General features: G+C 40.6%; 1 protein-coding gene across 2 annotated transcripts in view; it reads right to left on the reverse strand.

The window, feature by feature from the left end:
- RELN (reelin) overlaps positions 1–22,004 on the reverse strand; it is a 496,941-nt gene that overhangs the window by 84,265 nt on the left and 390,672 nt on the right. For both annotated transcript variants that reach the window (XM_032402324.1, XM_032402325.1), the window contains exons 28-31: positions 17,546–17,778; positions 8,964–9,121; positions 7,480–7,687; positions 6,226–6,302 (exon numbers count right to left, since the gene is read on the reverse strand). In XM_032402324.1, coding sequence (XP_032258215.1) covers positions 6,226–6,302; positions 7,480–7,687; positions 8,964–9,121; positions 17,546–17,778 — 676 coding nt within the window. The remainder of the gene's footprint in view (positions 1–6,225; positions 6,303–7,479; positions 7,688–8,963; positions 9,122–17,545; positions 17,779–22,004) is intronic.

Here is a 22,004-nt window from a genome sequence, read left to right on the forward strand (position 1 = left end):
GACTGCAGCAGAAACTTCAAATTGCATCTCATAGAACGAGGGCACATTCATCTAACTTCCTAGGAATGAATTAGTAGACCTGAAGGCTCATCAATTCCTTGACAGTTTCTAGTGCACCAACTCCCAGGAAATGGAAGACAAAGACGAAAAAAACAAAAACAAAAACATAAGCTCTTTTAAAGACTATTCAGCTTTGTATGAATGATGAGTGGGCTGGTAAGGGGGACATAAAAATCCACTGCAGATCATGTATTTGAATTTTAGATTCTGTCCTGAACATTACCAAGTCTCATCTCATTATTATACACTCAGAAGAAATATCTCAATTTCCCTAGCACAAAATCAAGTAGGGCTCTTTTCTGCCAAAGCACCAGACAGTAAACAGGGCCCAATTTGAAAATTCTATTACACAGAAAGATCCTTTCACTGGCCCTTCATACTTTGTCAGGCTTTGGTAACTGAGGCTGGAATGAGGTCAAATTACTAAATAGCAAAGCAGAAAATTCACTCCCATTCAATATTAGTTCTACTCTCCTTTTTGTGTCAACCTTTCCCTCTATACCCACCCCATCTACCCAACGTCCCTCCTCCACCTGTTACCACAGTGACATGATTTAGTGACCTGCACATTCAAGTTACAGGACCATATGCACTGGCCCTGCTACCTCTCCTGGAAACTTTTTTATTATAAATCTTTTTTTTAAGTAGGTTCCACACCCAGGGTGGAGCCCAACATGGGGCTTGAACACCCGACCCTGAGATCGAGACTTGAGCTGAGATCAAGAGTTGGACGCTTAACTGACTGAGCCACCCAGGTGCCCTGAAACTTTTTTATTTTAAAAGAGGACAGGGAAAGGGTAAGGTTGAATGCAAAAAAAAAAAAAAAAAAAAAAAAAGCCAATGATGGGCATTGACAGGATATCTATCTAACTATCTATCGATCTATCTATCCATCCATCCATCTATCTGTTGTTATTGATGGGAGGGGCAGAAGCTTTCTTGGCATCTATCTAACTGCCTATTCCGTAACTGTTCCTAAGACTGGCACTGCATACTCATAATTGTGACTGGGGATACTGAAGTACTTTTTTTTTTCTTCAATTTTTAAGATCTTATTTATTTATTTGACAGAGAGACACAGCGAGAGAGGGAACACAAGCAGGGGGAGAGGGAGAGGGAGAAACAGACTTCCCGCGGAGCAGGGAGCCCGATGCGGGGCTCGATCCCAGGACCCTGGGATCCTGCCCTGAGCCAAAGGCAGACGTTTAACGACTGAGCCACCCAGGCACCCCCTGAAGTACTTTTTGAGTATTCACAGAAATTATGTTCAGGAAAGTTGGATTTGTTATACTAATTTTGTTATATCTTAACCTTTTTGAAAAACTTTAAATCATTCATGAAACATATGGTAACTTTTTAATTACCTCATTACTGACTGATGGGAAGATCTCAATACTTTTATCATGCTGGGCAACAAAGAGTTTACTAAAATTAAGTTTTAGGAACCATTAGGATAAAATATAGAACCCAGAGACAGCCTTTTAAGGCTAATTGTTAGCACATGGAGTTATTGTCACCACATCTGACAAGGGAGGATGCGAGGAACAACAATGACTAATACGCAAAAAATTAGAACTCTTAGAAGAATTAATCTTACCGTATTTAAAATAGAAGAAACCATCATTCATAATGAGAGGATAAAAATAGCTCAAAGAACAGGAATTCTCTGGAGAGAGAGCATGATGGATATAAGTGTAGAGATTGGCAGTTAAAGCTTCAGTGGGTGGCTGGCTATAGACCCATGTGTTGGAGGAAGAGAGTCACAGTAAAGTTCATGAAGAAAATGGAAGGTAGTCTGTTTCTAGTCTTTATTCTAGTTAAGTTGAGGAACTTCTGGCAAAACCCCAGTCTCCAACCTTTGACGTTTGCTCAAAATATGTCCTATTGGCTTTTTTTTTTTTAGATTTTATTTATTTATTTGACAGAGAGAGACACAGCGAGAGAGGGAACACCAGCACGGGGAGTGGGAGAGGGAGAAGCAGGCTTCCCGCTGAGCAGGAAGCCCGATGCGGGGCTCGATCCCAGGACCCTGGGACCATGACCTGAGCCGAAGGCAGACGCTTAACAACTGAGCCACCCAGGCGCCCCTGTCCTATTGGCTTTTAATGTGAATTTGGGTGGCTGAGAGAACAGACACTTCAAAATTTAGTTTTTCTTGTGGCTATTAATTTGCATTGATATGGTTTATATTTAATAAGATATGAGAGAGAGAGAATAATTTAGATAGTTATTTATCTGGGTGGGGGGGGACATATTCAGAAGGTAGGTTACAGTACCAGAAAGGAAGCATCATGAGAATAAAATCTCACTGGCTAGTCCTTTCTAGTACCTTCTACTCAAAGTATGGTCCAAGGACCAGCACCTGCATCACCTGGGAACAGGTCCTACCTGTGGTGGTTTTAAAACATGTCCACAAATTCTTTGGCATTCTTCCCTTCAAAAAGTAGAGTTTAATCCCCCCCCCTTTTTTTTTGAGTGCCACTGGACTTAGTAACTTGCATGCAATATATAGAATATGGTAGGAATGACAGTGTGTGACTTTCGAGACTAGGCCACAAAAGGCTCTGCACTTTCTCCCTTGTGCTCTCTCATGGATCTCTTGCTCTGAGGAGAGCCGGCTGACAGGTAGTAGGGATGATGTTCAAGCAGCCTATGGACAGGTCCACCCAGTGAGAAACTGAGGCCTCTGGGAAATAGATCCGCCAGCCCTGCTTGGGTCTTTAGATGAGTGCCCCTCTCCTGGCTTTTATCTTGTCTGCAACCTTATGTAAGATCCTGAGCCAGAACCACCCAGCTAAGCTGCTCCTGAATTCCTGACTCACAGAAACTAGAAGATAACTGATGTTTGTGGCGCTAAACAGCTCAGTTTCGGAGTAATTTGTTATGCACCATACCATCACAGTCCTGCTGAATCAGAATCTGCCTTTTAAGCTTCCTAGAGGATTCAGATGTACATGAGAAGCACCACTCAAGTGGTCCATATTCCATTTGGTTTCTGCTTGCAGCCCTTCTCCTCATTAGCTTTTTTAGGAGTGACACAACCAGGTCTGCAGAGATTAGGACCCAATCCCGAAGGACAATAAAGGAGGGCCTTCCAGAAGTATGAAACAATGGAGGAATGCAAGAAAGGGAAACAGCAGTATCTCTATTTTATATAAATTGCTGAGCCCCATTAGCTGTGTCATCTGACACACTGCACATCTGAAAAAAACAAAGCCATTTTAGCTCATCTCCCGAGTGTTTCGGGCATCACATTTCTCTTTTTAAATTACAACCCCATCTGTGTTCTGCCCACTCTTATTGAAAATAGCCTAATTTTGATTTTAATTCCAAATATGTAAATTAATGCTTCAGCTTGAGTAAGTAAAAAAATCTGTACTTTCATCAACTGGAAGAGATTGGTTCAAGGATTTAGGCAGATTTACATTTTAACAACCAGTTTTCAATAAAAGACTGAGAAATGCCTGTGGGATGTGAATTACATGGCTAGCAAGGAGTTCAAGAAAATGGCTCAAGAGTAGTTGAGAGAAAGTTGCTTGTTCCTAAACGGGTCCTCAGGGAATTTGCCTGGCAGGGCAGGCAACAGCATTTGTAGTCAGAGGTTAAGTGTCGAGCAGAACTTCATCTCTATGACAGGTGGATGCTTCCCAGTCTACTCTGGTCAGTTTTTTTTAAAGCTCATATCCACAGATCTGTAATTTTCAGAAGAGTCACATACACAATTGCTACACTGTTCCAACCACCAAGTACTTTATAGTAATTTTATTATAACGGTTAAAAGAAATGTTAAAATGCTCTACCTCTCCAACCAGAAAAATAAGATCTTCAGGACAGGACCCTGTCTTCTGTACACCTCTGCGTGGGCAAACACGTGTTCTATAAATACTTATGTGTTTTGAACTACTTACTCTTTCTGTAGGACGATCTTGTAAAAATTTAAGTCAGATTATGTTGCTGCCTGGGCTCAAAGCCTTCAGTTAGTGCCCACGACCCATGGACTCAGACCCCATTTCCCTACCGTGGCTAGTGAGGCCCTGTATTCCTGGGCTCCTGCCCCTCATTCTCGATGAGTCCCAAGCCACACTAGCCTTCCTTCAGTTCTCCAACATCACAGTTCTTTGCCACTTTGTGGCCTCTGCTGCTTCTGACTGGAAAACTCTCCCTGAGCTCATCATGTTGCTGGCTCCTCTCCATCATTTAGGTTTTTTTTTTTTTTTAAGGTTTTATTTATTTATTTGACAGAGAGAGAAAAACACATACGGGGGGAGGGGCAGAGGGAGAAGGAGAAGCAGACTCCCCGCGGAGCAGGGAGCCCGATGCGGGGCTCGATACCAGGACTCTGGGATCATGACCTGAGCCGAAGACAGACACTCAACGACCGAGCCACCCAGGTGCCCCAATCCTTTAGATTTCAATTTAAATGTTACTTCCTCAGTGAGCGCCCCTCTCAGACCACTTTACCTAAATCAAATCTCTCAGTCAACAGCTGTCCACCTCACCAGCTTCTTTATTTCCTCCTAGCTGTCAATCTGACATCTTGCTTATTTGTGTGTTTTCCTCTCACTAGGAGGGAAGTACCCTTCGGGGCAGGGATTTTGTCTGCTGTGGTAGGAGGGCCACTCTGGTTCTTCTTCCCCTTCTGGCCCGTGGTGGTTTGGACTTCTCATCTCCTTCGCCACACTCTCTCTTTCCCTCTGCCACATGGCGGGCAACATCCAGAATCTACCCAGCAGCTGCTTCACTCTCTGGGTGCTGGAAGGAGGATCTTGGATGAGCCTCGATGAAAATGTAGCACAAAGGAGAAACTTCTTCTGGTTTAACCCACTGAGATTTAGAGGGCTGTTTGTGATGCAGCATAACCTAGCTCAACATGACTGATGAATCAGACGTTTGGGGACATGGTATCCACAGCCTAGAACATGTGTGGCTTACAGCAGACTCTTGAATAGACATTTGTTGAAGACATTAGGGAACGCAAAATGGTCTGTAAAAGTTTCTAGACCACTGCTTCAGTAAATCAACGATCTGGATGATTACTAGACTAAGAGTACTGAGATACTCAGAAAAAGTCCTGAAAGCTTTCAGTCAGTGACAATATGGCTGAGGACATACAGGATCGGTCATTAGAACTATCAGTAGCTCTACTGACTACCAGGCAAGGTTTAAGCCAACATGTCATACACAGTCATGCCTGAGATAATAACAAACTCAGAAGCTACACAACTCGTCACGTGCCATTCACGAGATCAAGGTTTGGAGGAGGACCCATCTGAGAAGCCCATGGGTTTTGTGCTAGGAAAACTCCCATTCAGGGTTCCTTAGGGCACCCCTATCTGCAGAGCTCCCGGAGGCCACTTATATATGCTACAAGCCTTCTGCATTTCTTTCAGAACTGAATCACTGAGGCAGAAGATGGTATGGAAGCCTAGAGAAAGCAGAGCTCTGGGCAAAGAGAGAAGCAGGATATGGGTGGTTAAGGCATCCATTCTGGAATGAGCATCAGTGGCTTGAATCCCTGCTCATCTACTTACTGACTGCATGATCTGGGGTAAGTTACTTGACCTACCTGTGCCTCGGTTTCTACATCTGTGAAATAGGACTAATAATACCTATGACAAAGAAGTATGATGAAGATTAAATGAATTAACAGATAAAACACTTGGAACAGTGCCTTGCATATAATAGGTGCTTAGTAAAAGTTAAGGTTTATCATTGCCAAGAACTGTTCCTTCTACCAAAGGATGCTAGTACCCCCAGAACATTTATGGGCAGGAAACAGAGTCTGATCTGCATTCAGTAATGCCCTTGCAAACAAGCTTCTAGTCCCACACTAAATGTAAAAGGCTCTGCTACTTTTTCCTCCCTCTTGAAAGTTATAAAGGGACAGCATTCCTTAAAATAAATATACTCTGACCATAAACAAATACACTCAGATCAAAACAAATATACTCTGACACGATCCATAAGCTTTCCAGGCTTAAGGATCTAAATGAGGAACCCAAAAGATCATGGCTCCCTGCAGCTAATCATTTAATGATGGAGAAGAGAAGAGAAGAAATGATTCAGGGTAGCATCTCAGTTTGCAAAACCCTGGCAAACTCTGGGAAGAAACAGGAGTAATGTGCCCACAGTAACTACAGTTTCCAAGGAAATACAACAGCTTACCTTCATTTCTTGCTCTTGGTTTGATGCAGGCAATCCCTGAAGTTTTGCTCCCAATTTGTACATAAAACTGAACGAGTCTGGGGGGGGGGGGGCGGGACACAAACTTCAGTTTACTTACAAATAGGTAAGTTCAGAAGAAATTTAACCTTTTGCGTTTTGACACATTAAAAAAAAAGCTTCTGTAATTCCAAAATATTACTTTTAAACACAAAGGGCATATGAAAAGTAGAAACTATATAGATTATATAGCAAGCTAATTGTGTAACCATTTTATAAATGGTTACTTAATAACCATTAATTTTATACAGTAATAATGACTTAAAAAAAAGGAAACAGTTGAACTCTACTTTAACGTGATGTCTGATGTAATTTAGTGTAATCACTGAAATGCTCATTCCTTAAATCGAGATAATACTATCCTTGGAAATTCAGGATGAGGAAATATCTAACATCAAGAAGCTGAATGCTACATTAGTTTAGGGCCACATAATTACCTATATTACTGATTTAGACTCAGACGGTTTAATTTTTCACAGCTGACACTCAGTGTGATGTAAATTAGGCTTCAGTCCACAGTAACCAACAGAGGGGGCCTATGTGACAGGTGCACCTCTGTGAGAACTCAGAAGGAAGGGGAAAGAGATCGAAGGCAGAAAAAAAGTGACACAGAACCCCAGATTTTAGTGAGGACAAAGTCTAGAAGTTCCAAATAGTTCTTCAGTTTCCTTTCTTCCGATTCTCAAATAATTTAACTGATAATAAGACAAAAAGTAGTTTTATTTTAAGCATGCTATTTCATTTAAGCAGTTATTTATTTTACCAGTAGGTGTCAGTGTAGGTATTTTAAATTTCTGGAGCAGTTTTTAATAAGCAAATACAAATAAATGTCAATCAATGGAACACATCATTTTCGGACACAGAATTTAAAGTTGAAAAAAAATCTTCATTTCACCTGGCATATATAAACGTATTACCAAACACTGTAGTAACACAGAATTTTAGAAAACCAAGCTGACATACCTTAGACACACAGACTTTAGTGATGTCTGTAGGCTGATTAACAAATTGTGGTATGAATTTTGCAGAAACTATTTTATTATGGCCTTAAAGTTATGCTTCATTTTTACATATCAGAATCTATATAGAGAAGCCTTTTTATGTAAATCTTCAATAACAGCACAGAGAGTTTCAGGTTAGACCACAAGGCATGGTAAATACTATGTTCTCAGAGAAGTGTACCAATAAACTCTGTACCTGATATTCCTGGTGTCCAGAGGGACGGTCCTCGCCTCCCTTTTCCCGGGGCCATTGAAGTAGAGAGATTTGCCATCATTCAGCGTTCCACATCCGGTTCCAACCTGGCCCCCGGTTATCTTGTACCACAGAGGGCTGAGCTTCCCCTCAAACCTATCGAACATCTCACTGTGGTTAGGGACATTAGATACACAGGTTCCTTGTGCGGCTTCCGAGAAAAGAAATACATAGGGGAGAGAGGCTTTGTTGAAATCATTATACGTTAGAAGGCACATTGAGAGCACGGGCTAAGGAAGCATTTCCACAGGGTTTAGGGGCATGAAACCCATGGAAATCGGTATCCCACAATTGTCTGTCAGAAATGCGGCCACTTCTACCATCATCAAAAACATGATTCCACCTCTATCATTTTTTACTCATTTGTAGAGAGACTCTGGGAACCACACATGTCCATGGTTCTTGCTACCAAGAGGATGTGGGCAAACTGAAAAATAGATTTTGTCCACCATAAAATTTGCTCCTTTGTTGTCCTTCTATCAGAGGATCAATAAGGAGAGCTAATCCCAGATTTAAAAAAAAAACACCCCTGAAACCATGAATGGCAGGACTCTCCACAGAAGGCCTGCAACGACATATGTTTGTCTTTGGTCATGCTCCAGATGAAGGGCAGAGCGCTGAATCTCTGGGAAGCATCCTTTTGAAGTTGCCTCTAGGAAAGACCCTAACAAAGATTTTGAAACTTATAACATTTTCTTCAATTTTACTCTTTAATCTCAGCTCCCTTTTTATTTTTGCTTGTAGCAATAGCCAAGTGTAACTGTGGTCAGAAAATATTTCTCTTGTAAAGTTCTCTTTTGGCAGTCTTGGGTTTATCATTTCAGACACTGACTTTTACTTTGCATGTATAAAATTACATTTCTTATAAAAAGCAATGTGAAGAGCCCAGAGAGCCCCTTGCAGCCAAGTGGTCAAGGAAGAGCTTAGGTTTGAGTTTTAGAGACTGACTTGCCAGAGTCTGAAGTGTAGCTTCAGCGACTCCTAGCTGCGTGCCCTTGGGAGAGTTACTAAGTCTCTCTGTGTCTCAGTTTCCTCAAATATGAACAAGACAATAACATTATGTCCTATGGCACAGGGTTTTTGTTAGAATTCGGTGAGATGATATAAAAAGCACTTACTATATAGTGCTTGGCATAGAGTAGAGCCGAAAGCAATGTTAACTACTATCACTATTACTAATAAATAAATCTCCTTTAGGGAGTGAAATTGATGGTACTGTGTTTTGTTTTGTTTTGTTTTCCTTAGGCAGCTCAAAACTACAAAATATCTTTTAGCACCTCAAGTGCCTGGGTGGCAAATTCCTACAACTAGGACTTAAAGAAGAATCACCTCAGAATCTTATTTCCTTGGAAGAAGTAACATGAAAGACAGTAGCTAGAGATGAGTATTTTACAAACAAACCATCAGACACGTGTCTGCGGCCTTACCAGTGTACCCCAGGTCACAGAAACACACCCCTGAGACACAGTCCCCATGGCCACTGCAGTAACTGGGACAAGGCTCAGATATGTACACTCCATCCAAACCAAAGGGAGGCACGTTTTTCTGTGAGCTGCTTTCCTGAATCCACCGGAATCTGGTTTTACTGTTGGGGAAAAACAACACATGTGTTTCTTATCCCAATACTTCGTACAAAAGCCCTGAAACATAGAAGGGTTCAGAAAAATTCAAGAAAGGTTTCATGTTTATTTGAACGTCATGGCCACTTGACTGGACACTTAACCTTCATAATAAAGTGTTTCTCTCAGAGCTTTCTGGAAAATTGTTTATTTCCTCTTCAGCCTAAATGTTTCAATACCAGGAGGATATCAGATACAGAAGATTTTTGATGGTCAGACACATATTATAGGTTTTTACTTGTATATTTTCCATCTCATATGTTTTAAAACTGTCTAGACCTTCTTTTAAAAAATTTTTTATTTTATTTATTTATTTGAGAGAGAGAGCAAGTGAAAGAGAGAGAGAGAGACAGAGAGAGCATGAGCATGGGGAGGGACGGAGGGAGAGAGAGAAGCAAACTCCCTGCTAAGCAGGGAGCCCGACGCGGGGCTGGATCCCAGGACCCCAGGATCATGACCCGAGCCGAAGGCAGACGCTTAACTGACTGAGCCACCCAGGCACCCCCCATCTCATAAGCTTTTAGTAATAAAAACCAGAAAGGCATTCCTTTCACGTGGTTAATATTTCAGCCTTTCATCACACTGATTTTATGGGTATTTTCAGAAGAGGCTACTTAGGAATTTTTGAGACCATCAGATAGACCGTTCTTTGTTAGGACACATAAGGGGACTCTGGCTATTTGCCACTGACATGATCCTGGCAGGAAAGAGTTAAGTTTGTACTGACAGCGCTCCTCCCACCTGTTGCCTTCCTCTGCACCTCTCAGCTTCAAATCCCTAAGACTGCGCATTCTATGAGCTCTTAGCAACCAGCTGGGCTGCCAACAAATACTGGTGACTGCCAATGAACAAAAGAAGGACCTGGTCCCAGTGCTTCAAAACCTTGGAATCCCAGTGGGCTGGGCTGCTGCCTGGTGCTTCTTCCCCCACAACGACAGTCTTGAGGCTGCCAGACTAACACTGGTTCCAGTTGCTCTCCAGTCTTTGCGATCCTCTCAGCACATCTCTTTCTTCTCAAATATATGGAAACCTGTGCCCCTCTATAATGTCACACCAGGAAAACACCTCTTCCTTCTCAGTTCTACCGACATCAAGGAAGGAAGATGGATTAGGTTATCTGGAGTCCAATTAATTTCGCTGCCGGTATTTATAGACTTTCGAGTGAATCCAGTTTCTTCGTAAACAAGGGTAAAGAATCTTAAAGATTAATGAAGATCGTCAGACGTAACTATTGACAAAGTCAGTTCCTTCTCCTCTCCGTTATTGTGCAAATAACATGGCAGTGTCAGAACGCATTTCTTGCTAGCTCTTCAAATAGCTTTGATTATTTGGCAACACAGAACCATAAACCTGGATTTATTTTCTTCATTATTTTAAGTCGCCTACTCCTGGCAAATCTGCGAAATGTGACCACAATGCTGTTTACTAGGTTTAAGTGTTCAGAGACTAATCACCCATTAATGCAAGTCTTAGCACATATTCGTCAGTGTGTTAAGAGGAAGGTGAACACATCTTTTATTTCCTTTAAAGCTAATTCAAAATATACTGGTTTTATTTCTTAAGGCAAAAGACAATTGAAATAAGATTAGAAAAACATAAAAGCAAAAAGAAAGAAAGAAAAAAAAAATACAGTGGTTGTGCCATGAACCTTGGGAAAATTCCTCCCATTGGGGTCAGAAGGTTATTTAGGTTGTGAAGATGTTTTTCCTCTCAAAGGAAGGAAATGGAATTGATGATCAGCAGCTTTTGCCAATTGCTGCTTTTAAGGAAAATGCTAAGGCCTCTGTGCCCCTCCCAAAAGACAGGAGTATCTTTTGATAAAAAAGGAAAACATGCCAATTCTCTGATACAAGTCCTCTTAGATTAGAAGTCATTCTTGTCTCTTCTTTTTGTGTTTCTGTAATACAGAGAAACATGGATCTACAACTTCTGCCCCATGGAAAGTAAAGAAAGAGGTAGGAACAACTTTCCTCTACCCCAAATTCTCCCATATGGGCCAGATGAGGGCATCTCCATCAACTGCCCTACTTCATGAAAGAGGGAGGCTCAGGTTGAGGCCCAGAAGCATTCAGAAGGTTGAAGAATCTCACCTTTAAGTAGAATTCTAGAAGCTTTGGTAATTTGATAGTGGAAGAAGAGGAAATGAAACGCTTTGACCCATCTGTTTCTTGGGGTCACTGTAATTTTCATAACAATGAAAGAATCAGGGTCTGGTCTGGCCAGACAGAGGAGGCAACCCCAAGTCTAAGTCTTCCATAGACCCAAGAAGCAGAGTTCACTGTTAGATATTTGAGAACGTGAAAGACCTCAGGAGCTGAGCACAAAGGAATCCATTTTTAAATGAAGAAACAAAACAAAACAAAACAAAATGACAAATTATTGGTTAATAGGGTGAGTCCAGGACATGATGAATCATAGCTAAGAGTCCTAACTGGGAGCCCATGTTTCAAAAGTAAAAGGGCAAGAGATTGTACCTCTTTTCCTTCTTTTAATCTCTGCTAGGTGGTTTTTAGTTGGTAGGTGCAAATCAAAGAAAGAAAGTTTTCACTTTTCATGACATAAGCAAGTTTTGCTTCATTTAAATTTTTCCCAGTTGTGTCTGGTTCCTGATACCTACTGCTGCCCTCTCCTACTCTCCCTTGCACAGTTTTGGAATTGAGCACAAATACTTTAGAAACCTCGGGGTTGCTGGAATAAGAGGAAGCTAGTAAGAAATTCACTAAAAAACTGTAGTCATGGAGAGACCATCAGAAGAAGTAGGCCAAAGTGAGGTGGGTGCTTTATTTCTTCCCTGCAGAAACAGGTGGTTTCTGATGGTTAAAAGTTATCTTGCCTGTTTCTTCAAATGTCTTCTAATTCTTTGCCTAAGAGCTATTTTTTATAATAGGATACTTTTCATCAAACTGTTTCTGAATCTTTGCTTGAAAACCTCTTTTTATACCAGCAAAAATCCACTATGCCTGGGATCCAAATGCTCCTTATTTAAACACCAGTGTTACAAGATACCCAGCATGCAGAGAATGTCTTGATTCAGCACCATGAATTCATCACTCTCTCTACATTAGGATATTTGCTGCTCACTATTGGAATGGCTTTGTCAACTGAAGACTGGATAACTTTTATCCTTCGGCTAGTTCTTCTCTGGGTGCTGATACTCCACATAGGAATACTATCGTGGAATGATGGAGAAGGCTAATCAAAGACAAGCAAAGTATTATGCTGTCCACTTACAGAATGAACCTCCAATTGAATCTAGCTGCAGGAACCAGAATGAGCCTGTTATCCATTCTCGTGTGCAGAACCAGGCCTCAAGTGTATCTTACTTTTATTTACTCTTCTTAAACATGAAATAACTTGTAATTTTTAAGCTATAGCAACAGCAACAACAACAACAAAAACAAAAGGAAGTAGGCCAAAGTTAAGCTAATAAGCATGTCTAGATTCCATATAGTTTATCTTTTTTAAAGTGGAAGAGATATAGTCTTGAAATTATTAATGCTATTAATGTGTGTGTGCACACGTGTGCATGTGCTATCTTTGCCTTTTCAGGGAGATACAGCAGAATGCAGAAGAATGACTTTTTGCTAATAGCACTGAATTTATTTTGGAAAACATATTTTAAAAAGGGAGGTATCTTCACTGTAGGTAATCTACCTGCTGTTGGTCCTTATTCCTCATTCAACATCCCTTCATTCAATCGGCATTTACCAAGCATCTCCAGCATGCCAGGCATAGTGCTAGGGCTAGGCAATATGATGGGAAGCAAAACCCAACACGGTTCCTGCCATCGTGTAGCTCACAGTCAAGTGAGGAAACACATTGGTCAAACCCTGAATGAAGAAATGTAAATGTGCAACCCTGCTTACTACTGCGATTGAGAAGGACATAATGCTAGAAGAGCATCTTTGACCTGATAGTCAGGAAGGTCCGGGAAGGATTGGAGGAGATGATGACTGGGGAAAAGACAGAGTTTAATTTTACATAATTTTACTAGAAATAAACCACAGTGTGGCTTGACCATTCAAATCATTGAACAAAACTTCCCCTTTGTCTTGCTTTCCCACATGAGGAAAAAGTAGAAGATAAGACTCTATCTCTGACTCCTTTCCCGATTACTTTTGTTCACAGGATGCCTGAGTGACCAGGAGAATGGGCTTCTATACCTTCCCCTTCCATCACCACATTTGAGAGAGCTGTTGCACCGGCCTCTCCAACAAAGAAGATTCCTGTGCACCTGCTTGTCCTGTGCAGAGGTGCACGAGTGATGGTGGCAGTGGAGGAGACACTTTGCAGAATACTAAGCAACTGTGTTTCTAGCACATGCCCCCTTCCTGTGTCCCCCCCGCCCCCCCGCCCCAGGAGATATCAATATTTTGCATTCTGCATACGGAACCTAGAGCAGACTGCATGGCATGACATATTGTGTGGTCGGGATGCTGCTGAGTGTCAGGGATACACCAGCATATATCTACTGCCACGGGTATCTCTCCTTTGTAGGTAAGAACTAAGAGAATGAATAGGAAGACAAAATGTTCCTTTGAGAAAATCGGCTTAGAATTATTTGTGAAAGAGCAATGTTCTAATAACGATTATAAGCATGTTGCTTCATGGCAAAATAGCTCCCAATTTTAACAATTTTCACACTTAGGATTCTCAGCTTTCCAACACTGCATTTGGAGATAGTGGAGTTGAACATATTGCAGAAGAAACAACAACAGCTCTTAAAGTGGAAACATATTTCCTACTCTTTAGTAGAGAGCTCTTTGTCACAAATGCCATCAGCCAGCAAGCTGGACTCTAATGAAGACTATTTCTTCTTCCAAGAGCTGAGGTCCAAGACAATATTGATACATTGGGAGCTTCAAAATATTGGCTCACTTTGTGATATTAAGGAAAACCTTCTTTTAGTTCTCAGATGTGGCTTAACCACTACTTTCATAGTCATGTCTTGTAGCTGCCCGATATTCTAGTCATTGCAGGAAATAATCCACCTGCTGCTCCCCAGCTTCATGGCATGCTGTACTATCTATTTGGAAGAGCTGTAGTTGGGTCAAAGTTTCAGAAAAGCACCGGGGGAGGAAGGCAATGGTAACGGTGAGGACTAGAGGGCTGCACTGCTATGTGCCCAGCTTGCGATGGGCAGAAAGCAGGATGAGATGGCTATTAGGATACAAACACAGATAAATTCTCATGGCAGAGGAAAGATGCCTCAGAGGGTGAACCCTACAGAGCAGAGCTAATAACTGAGAAGAACAATAGATTAGGGAACCACTCCTAAAGAGCAGAATTTAATCAAGGCAACCTTCTTGTCCTGGACATTGCTCATGGAGGAGGGAGTCCTAATAATAAGTATCTTGCTGGCTTTTAGAATTCCTTTTGGCCAGTGGCTGCCATGTGCTTCCCATTCCCTACCCCCTTTTTTGAGTGGAAGTATCTATTGTCCTTATCCTGTCAGTGTCTCACCACTGTATATTGGGTATGGATAATTGCCTGTTTAGTTCATAGGCCTCTAGATCAAGGGAAGCCACATCCAGGGAGCCACGGCCATACCCTGACCTGACAGAGATCATGAGATCATTGACTTAGTGCCTGATGCTGTGATGGGAGGTCTAGAGAGGAGAGTGGATGCATCTGGCTGTGGGAGAGATGTGACTTGCGGGAGCTAGGACAAATTATCACAGATAGCCCCCCAATGAATCACACCTCCTTGTATACATGTTCCTCTGTAATCTGACTTTTCTGCACTTCCTGTCAAAAAGGGGAGTCTGTTTTCCCATATTTTGAATCTAGACTGGCCTTGTGAGTTGCTTTGACCAGGAGGATGTGGCAAATAAGATAAAGTCTTGCAGCTTTTACTTCTGTTCTCTTGGAACTCTAAAACCACCAACTGTGAAAAATACTAGGCTGAAGACGACACAGAGAGAAAGGTCCTGCTGAGCCCAAACATTAACCGACCCACCGATTAAATGCAATTACATGATGGAGCCCGGACAGCAGCAGCAGGACTACCCAGATAATCCACAAAACCACGAGAAAGTCAATCATTGTTGCTTTTGTTTGGAGAGACAAGTTTTGGAGAGACAGGTTGCATAGCAATAGATAACTGTACAAATATTATCCTAGCCTGTACTCAGTGATATAAACAAGGAGTAAGGATGATTTTTTAAAAAGTAATGTATCCGGGCGCCTGGGTGGCGCAGTCGGTTAAGCATCCAACTCTTGGTTTCGCCTCAGGTCATGATCTCAGGGTCGTGATCTCAGGGTCGTGACATGTAGCCCCGAGTCAGGCTCAGCACTCAGCGGGGAGTCTGTTTGGGATTCTCTCTCTCCCTCTCCCTCTGTTCCTCCCCCTGCTTGAGTGCTCTCTCTCTCTCTAAAATAAACAAATAAATAAAATCTTAAAAATAAAAAAAGAAATGCATCTATGCATCCCTGATTACTTTTGCCTTCTACTGGTTAAGAGATGATAAGATCTGGAATGGCTGCCTTGGATCCAGAGATCAAAGTGTTGTGCTCAGCACGGCAGAACCACCCTGTTAGCTCTGAACTGCTCACCTCTGGGCTGTGATAGGAGAAAGAATTTCTATCTTGTTTAAGCCTTGTTAAACATTTGTATTTGTTTCTCTGTTACAGCAGCTGGGCCTGTTCTACCTAAAGCACAGTGCAAGTCAAATTCTTAAATTTCACCAAAGAAGGCCAACCCATCAACTTTGCCACCATACATCAAATCATCTGAGTCTCTCTTTAAGATACTACAAAGAACACTGGCATATAAAGACAAAAAATTACTTACAGGTGGACTTAGATCCACTGACTGACAAACTCTTTCTTGGAATAATTGGTATTTAAAGACTATGCTTCAAAGTTAGTAGATAACCCAGAAACTTACACAGCCTTGGATAAACAAGTTCTCTCCCTATCTGGGAAGTCTGTATACCAAAGTGTGGGGTGTAATTTTTGAGAGATGCACACCTAAGTAATGAGGGAGGCAGAGAACACAACCAGCTTATCTAGCTAGATGATGCACAGTAAGTTCAGTGATCAATTCGGCGAAAGATGTCACATCCAGAATGGTCTCCAAGAACTTTATGAATAAACCACCCCTCTAGATTGCTAAGCTTTTACCACTGTATCAGTCAGAATGAGATCAGTTACTCCTCAGTGACAAACAATCCCCAATCTCAGTGGCTTAACTCAACAAAAGTTTAATTCTTGCTTATGGAAGTATGTCCAGTGTAGGTGGGCAAGGAAGTCTGCTTGTTGTAGACAGTCAGGGACCCAGACTGATGTAAACTACGTCTCCAAACATGCTTTCAAAAGCAGAGAACATGGCAAGATGCACATGGGCTCTTAAAAATCACACATTTCATTTCCATTCACATTTTATTAGGCCATGTCAAACTTTAAAATGTGTGAGGAAAATATAAATCCTACTATATTCTAGGAAGGAAGCAAGCTGGAAATACTGCTGAATGGCACTAATGAATATTCCAAGTGTATGTTAAATCACGACCAGAAAGCTGTACGAGTAGATTTATATCATCTAGGCTTTGCAGAAATGCCTTGACTTAGTCACAATTTAATGCTACAATCTGGGATTCAATTAAGAAGTGTCCACTTGAAGAATGTTTCTTTATCTTTCATAAAATGATAGAGTTAAACCTACTGATCTCTGTGTTATCACCTTACCTGGCATAAGGATATCTATGCATGCTATACATTTATTCTAGAATACTGAGCAAGGAAAAAAATTGTATCTTTTTCTTAAAAATCAGAATGCATTTTTTTCTTTTTACCCAAACATGAGAACTAAATGACCCTGCATTTTCTCCCTTTGTCCCTGCTAGAAAAGAGTTAAATTTATTTCCTTATTAATGAAACTAATTCACTTTAAGTTTCTTTTATCCATTTATCTCATTTCTCTGTCAAATGATTTTTAATCTTTCTATTATTTTAATAGTCATTTAAAGGGATCTTTTATATTACAAGATATCTCAAATTGTCCACACAGGGAGGCATTAAATTATCCAAAATCTCTATAAAGTGAAAGTCAGATATAATAATGACTTGTGACTCTTAGCCTTTAACATCTTTTGTTCACTGCCGTACTCCCAGTGCCCAGAACGGTGCTCAATAAATACTTGTTTCGTGGATGAATAAATGAGTAAGTCTGTTTGCCAAGCACGCAGGGGTGTATATGCATGTGCGCCTATGCACACACTCCTACTTTGGGAATTTTGCCCCAGGGCTCTTTTCCTCAAGAGTCATTTTGTGACTACATATAGCTAGACTATATGAATTCTTGTAGGTCACTGGAATGATGATACTGAGATAAATATATGCTCCCAAGAAATAACGCCTATGGCACGTAATAAGAATGGTCACTTTACCTGGATGCAAGAGACCTTGGAATGACAATGGTGATTCTTGTCCATTCCTCAAAGTCCCCCGTGTGATACATGGTGGGCTCACTTAGTTCCCTGGAGTTGCCTTCACATCCTTTGCCTGCAGAAGCTGGGTAACAGCCTTCTTTCACCAGAAACCAGGACATGCCCGCATCATGAGAGTACTGAAGAAGAACTGGGGCAGCACTGCTGAACTGATTGGCACACCCTATGTTTAGCTGTCAAAAGGAAAGACGGGATTATCCAAGGTTTTGGTTCCAAGTTATCACTTAACACATTAGGTCCTACAGCAGCCAGAGTTCTTGCTACCGAGTCTGCGTTAGATTGACAACGATAAGACTTTCAGCTCAATTCCAACAAAGACCCTTCCACAGGTTCTAGAAATCTTTAGGTGAACAACAGGTGCTTTTTAAGAAAAGCTGGGCCAGTCGCCATTTTGTGGATTTCTTGGGATTATAGGAGGGAAATGGGAAGCAAGGTATCTGTGATGTTGGAGCCAGGGATAAAATCCAAGAAGCCAAGAAATGGCTTTCTTCTCTCATTCCAGGCATATAAACAGAGGGAAGCAGAAGATGAAGAGCTATCCTCTTCAGAACAAGAAGGTTACCTGAAGAGAGGGCTACCCTCCCTGTTTTCCATGGAATAAGCATCTTTATTTTCTTGCCAAAACTCAGTAAGAAATCATTGCCAACTTAGATCAAAGAGCTAAGTCTTTGCCACTGCATCAAATAAACAAAATAATCTAGAAATAAAACAATTATTGTTCTGGGTACCCATGTAGTGGAATGTCATCACAGAATTAACAACATGAAAAAAATTTGGAAAAAAAAAAAAAAGAAAAGCAACTTAAATCCCAATGGCCTAGCACAAGTGTTTTTATTTTTTCTGTTTTCTCCTCTAAATTTTAGAAAGAAGTGTATATTTTGGTCATATAGTTGAAGTTATCACACTTCTAGAACTTTCCTTCTACTTTCTATTTAATCTATTATTTTATTATTATATGTGGCATTGCAAAGAATGTATATTTTTTTCTTCAGTTGATCTCTTATCACCAGATAAATTTCTAGTAGTAGTACTACTAAGTCAAAACATAGAAACACTTAAAACTTTTTATTTATGTGTTCATTTTTAATCAATTGGGTTCAAATGAATCAGTTTTACCACAGCTTTGAATATTATTCAAGTTTAAAACAGTTTCTTTCTAAATTGGTAAATGCATAAATGATTTTATTACTGTTTTAGTTGATATTTTTTGGTAATTATAAATGTCAAGCTCTTTTCCTTATATTTATTTAATTATATGCTATCTTATATGGATGACCTATTCATATCTTATTTCATTTGTTGGTGGGAGCCACCATAGAATTTTATTGTATAAGACTATAGATAAGAACAGTCAAATTTTATAGAAAAGAAACACTGAAGTTAAGCACTCAGAGGAACATGATCATGACCACAGAATAAAGAATGAAGGAAAGGTAGGGCCGTAGGCAAATAATATTGGCCCAGAGCTCAAGAGGTCAACCAGTTCATCCTTGTGACTACTGGTAGCTTGATCCAGTCTTTCAAAAGAAGATTCTATATTTTCCTTATTCCCATACTCACAGCTAGAAAGCATCTCTCAGAAGGATTTGTAATTGGGCTTGTAGAAATTTTATTGTGATATATATATCCAAGTTTATATAGTTCAATGTCAACAATAATAAGCAAAGACTTGACAATTTCTGATGCATGATTAAACTCTTCTAACACAAATCCTTTTATTTTTTTTAAATTTTTAAAGATTTTATTTATTTGACAGAGAGATACATAGCAAGAGGGGGAACACAAGCAGGGGGAGTGGGAGAGGGAGAAGAAGGCTCCCCACCGAGCAGGGAGCCCAATGCGGGGCTCGATCCCAGGACTCTGGGATCATGATCTGAGCCAAAGGCAGACGCTTAACGTCTGAGCCACCCAGGTGCCCTGACAAATTCCTTTTATTACGCATAAGTAAGCAGAGCTTTCGGTTGGTGTACGGTGACAGTAATTACAATAGCCACACACAGTTAGCTTTTCATCGTAGACCTCTTATGACTGCCGTTGTTTCTAAAGTAGGCAGGTCTCGAGAACCTTCAGTTCTCGACAAGTCTGTGCCTTTTTTAATTGACCATTTAGCCTGCCTCTTAACTGTCAGTGTTTTCTAGTATTCAATTCTCGGCTTTCTTATCTTTTCAGTCTATACATGCTCCCAAATCTCATTCACAATCATCATTTCAAATCCCTTCTGTATCTGTAACTCCCAGACCGGGCCCCTCTCCAGCTCTCTGGAAATGTCCAGAACTGATTCCTGCCATTTCCCCTTCAGCAGTCCCCAGGCACCCCTCGTTCCACAGGTCCAAGTCTGCTCTCATCATCCGCCACCCTCACACAAATCCTCCTCTGACTGTATGTCCAGTTTCAGTGACTGGAGCCAGAATGGAGTCATTCTCAACTCCATTCTATCATCCAACAGGTCATCAGAACCTGTTGACTATGCCCCTTTAACATCTCTCAGATCCATCTCCTTATTTTTATAATCCCACGAAATGCCTTAATCTGGCCTCCTCATTTCTTCCTTTGATGACTGCTCTAGCATCCTTTCTTTGCTCAGAGTATATTCCACAATCAGAGCACTTCTCTCCTTTCTGCTACCTGTCTCTCCGTTCTGTCTCTTTGTGCTCTAAATAGCGTCCTTGTGATTTCCTGAACTTTTCCAAGCACACTCTGGATTCAAAGCCTTTGTACTTTTTGTGCCCTGTGCCTGGAATGTGCTTTCCCAGACAGCTACATGACTCACCCTCTTAACTTTTATAGGTCTCAGCTTAAAAGTCATTTTATTAGTGAGGGAACCTGACAACCCTTTATAAAATAATAACTACCCTGCACCACACTCGCTATTCCTATTTATTTTCATAGCCTACAACAGAGCCTGGTGCATAGTAAAGGCTTTATAAATATTTGTTGAATAAATCAATAAATGTACTTGTTGATTACAGTTTCTCCTCTTGTTAAGTCAACACCCATACTGCTGCCAGAATGATCTCTCTAAAACAGGTCTGATTCTTGCACTTAATGGATTAAAAATCTTCCATGACTCATTGCTCTTGGGTTATTCCCCAAGTGGCTTAGTGTATCATATAAAACCAATTAGGATCAACTTTCTCTCTTACCTCTATGGCACATACTCTAAGCTCCTGAAAGTTTCCAAATTGTCTATTCTCATTTGCACTTTCATGTATTTTCATATATTTGCACATTCTGTTCCCTCTAACTGGAATTGTTCCCCCCTCCATTGTTAATCTGGCTAAATCTGTATTTCTGGAGACTTTCCATTTCAATTTATCCTTCCTTCCTTCCATCCATCCATCCATCTATCCATCCATCCAACTAACAGTTGTTTTTGGAGCACCTGCCAGGCCCTATGCCAGGTACTCTCATAGCATCCAGAGCCTATTTCTACTACAACACTCCTGTGATAATGACTGTTCTCTTTTCTGGCTCACTTGCTAGTTTCTGAGCTCCTTGAGGGCTAGGGCCATATTTTTCATGTCTATATTCCTAGCAACTAGTGTTTGACAAATGGCACGCAGTTTCAAAAAAACGTACCAGCACTGTGTACAAATGACACCAAGTTCTTGTCACAGATTCCAAATATACATTAATCATCAATTCCCAAGTGACCCATAACACATATCTACTATCAACTAATGGTCACAATCAAAAGTTTTCTGCTGATGTGATTTGAGAATTGAGATTCTCAACGCATTGTGCGTTCTTACTGGTTAAGTACTTGGAACATTTAATAATGTTTGCTTGATTTAGATTTTTTAAACATCAGAATATCATCTTGCAGATTTTAACACCTACACTACCATGATTTTGTGACTAATTAAATCAAAAAGGTGTCAGGTGAGAAATAGCATAGTATTCCAGCCAACATATTTGCTATTGCTGTTATTCTGCTACCATTTTAAGGCAGTACCAACAAATTAATACTGAGTCATATACTGCTATTAATGGTTTTTTCATGGTAGTTTAGCATCAAACTCTAAACAGAGAAGGATAACATTTCACTAATCATTTTATTTATGACTAACATTCCTTGTTTACGGACCTGTGGAAATTATATTTGAAGAGCTGCCTATAAACATCTGATCTCTTTAATAATTCCATTTGTAAATTATTTACCATCTCCATCCTGCCATTATGTAAGGACCATGTAGTTGTGCTAGCTCATTAAAACTGCATTACTTTCGACCCCAGAATTCACCAATGGGATTTTATTATAAACAAAATGAAATTTTGATTAGGCTTCTGAAAAAAGAGCTTGTCAAAGTAAATACTTGCTATACACATTGACATGTTATCACAGTGCTGAAAAACAGCAAGCTTTTAAGAGAACAGTGATAATTAAGGTACAACTTTA

Source organism: Phoca vitulina, unplaced genomic scaffold (assembly GCF_004348235.1).
Source record: "Phoca vitulina isolate PV1807 unplaced genomic scaffold, GSC_HSeal_1.0 scaffold4, whole genome shotgun sequence".
Classification (NCBI taxonomy): domain Eukaryota; kingdom Metazoa; phylum Chordata; class Mammalia; order Carnivora; family Phocidae; genus Phoca; species Phoca vitulina.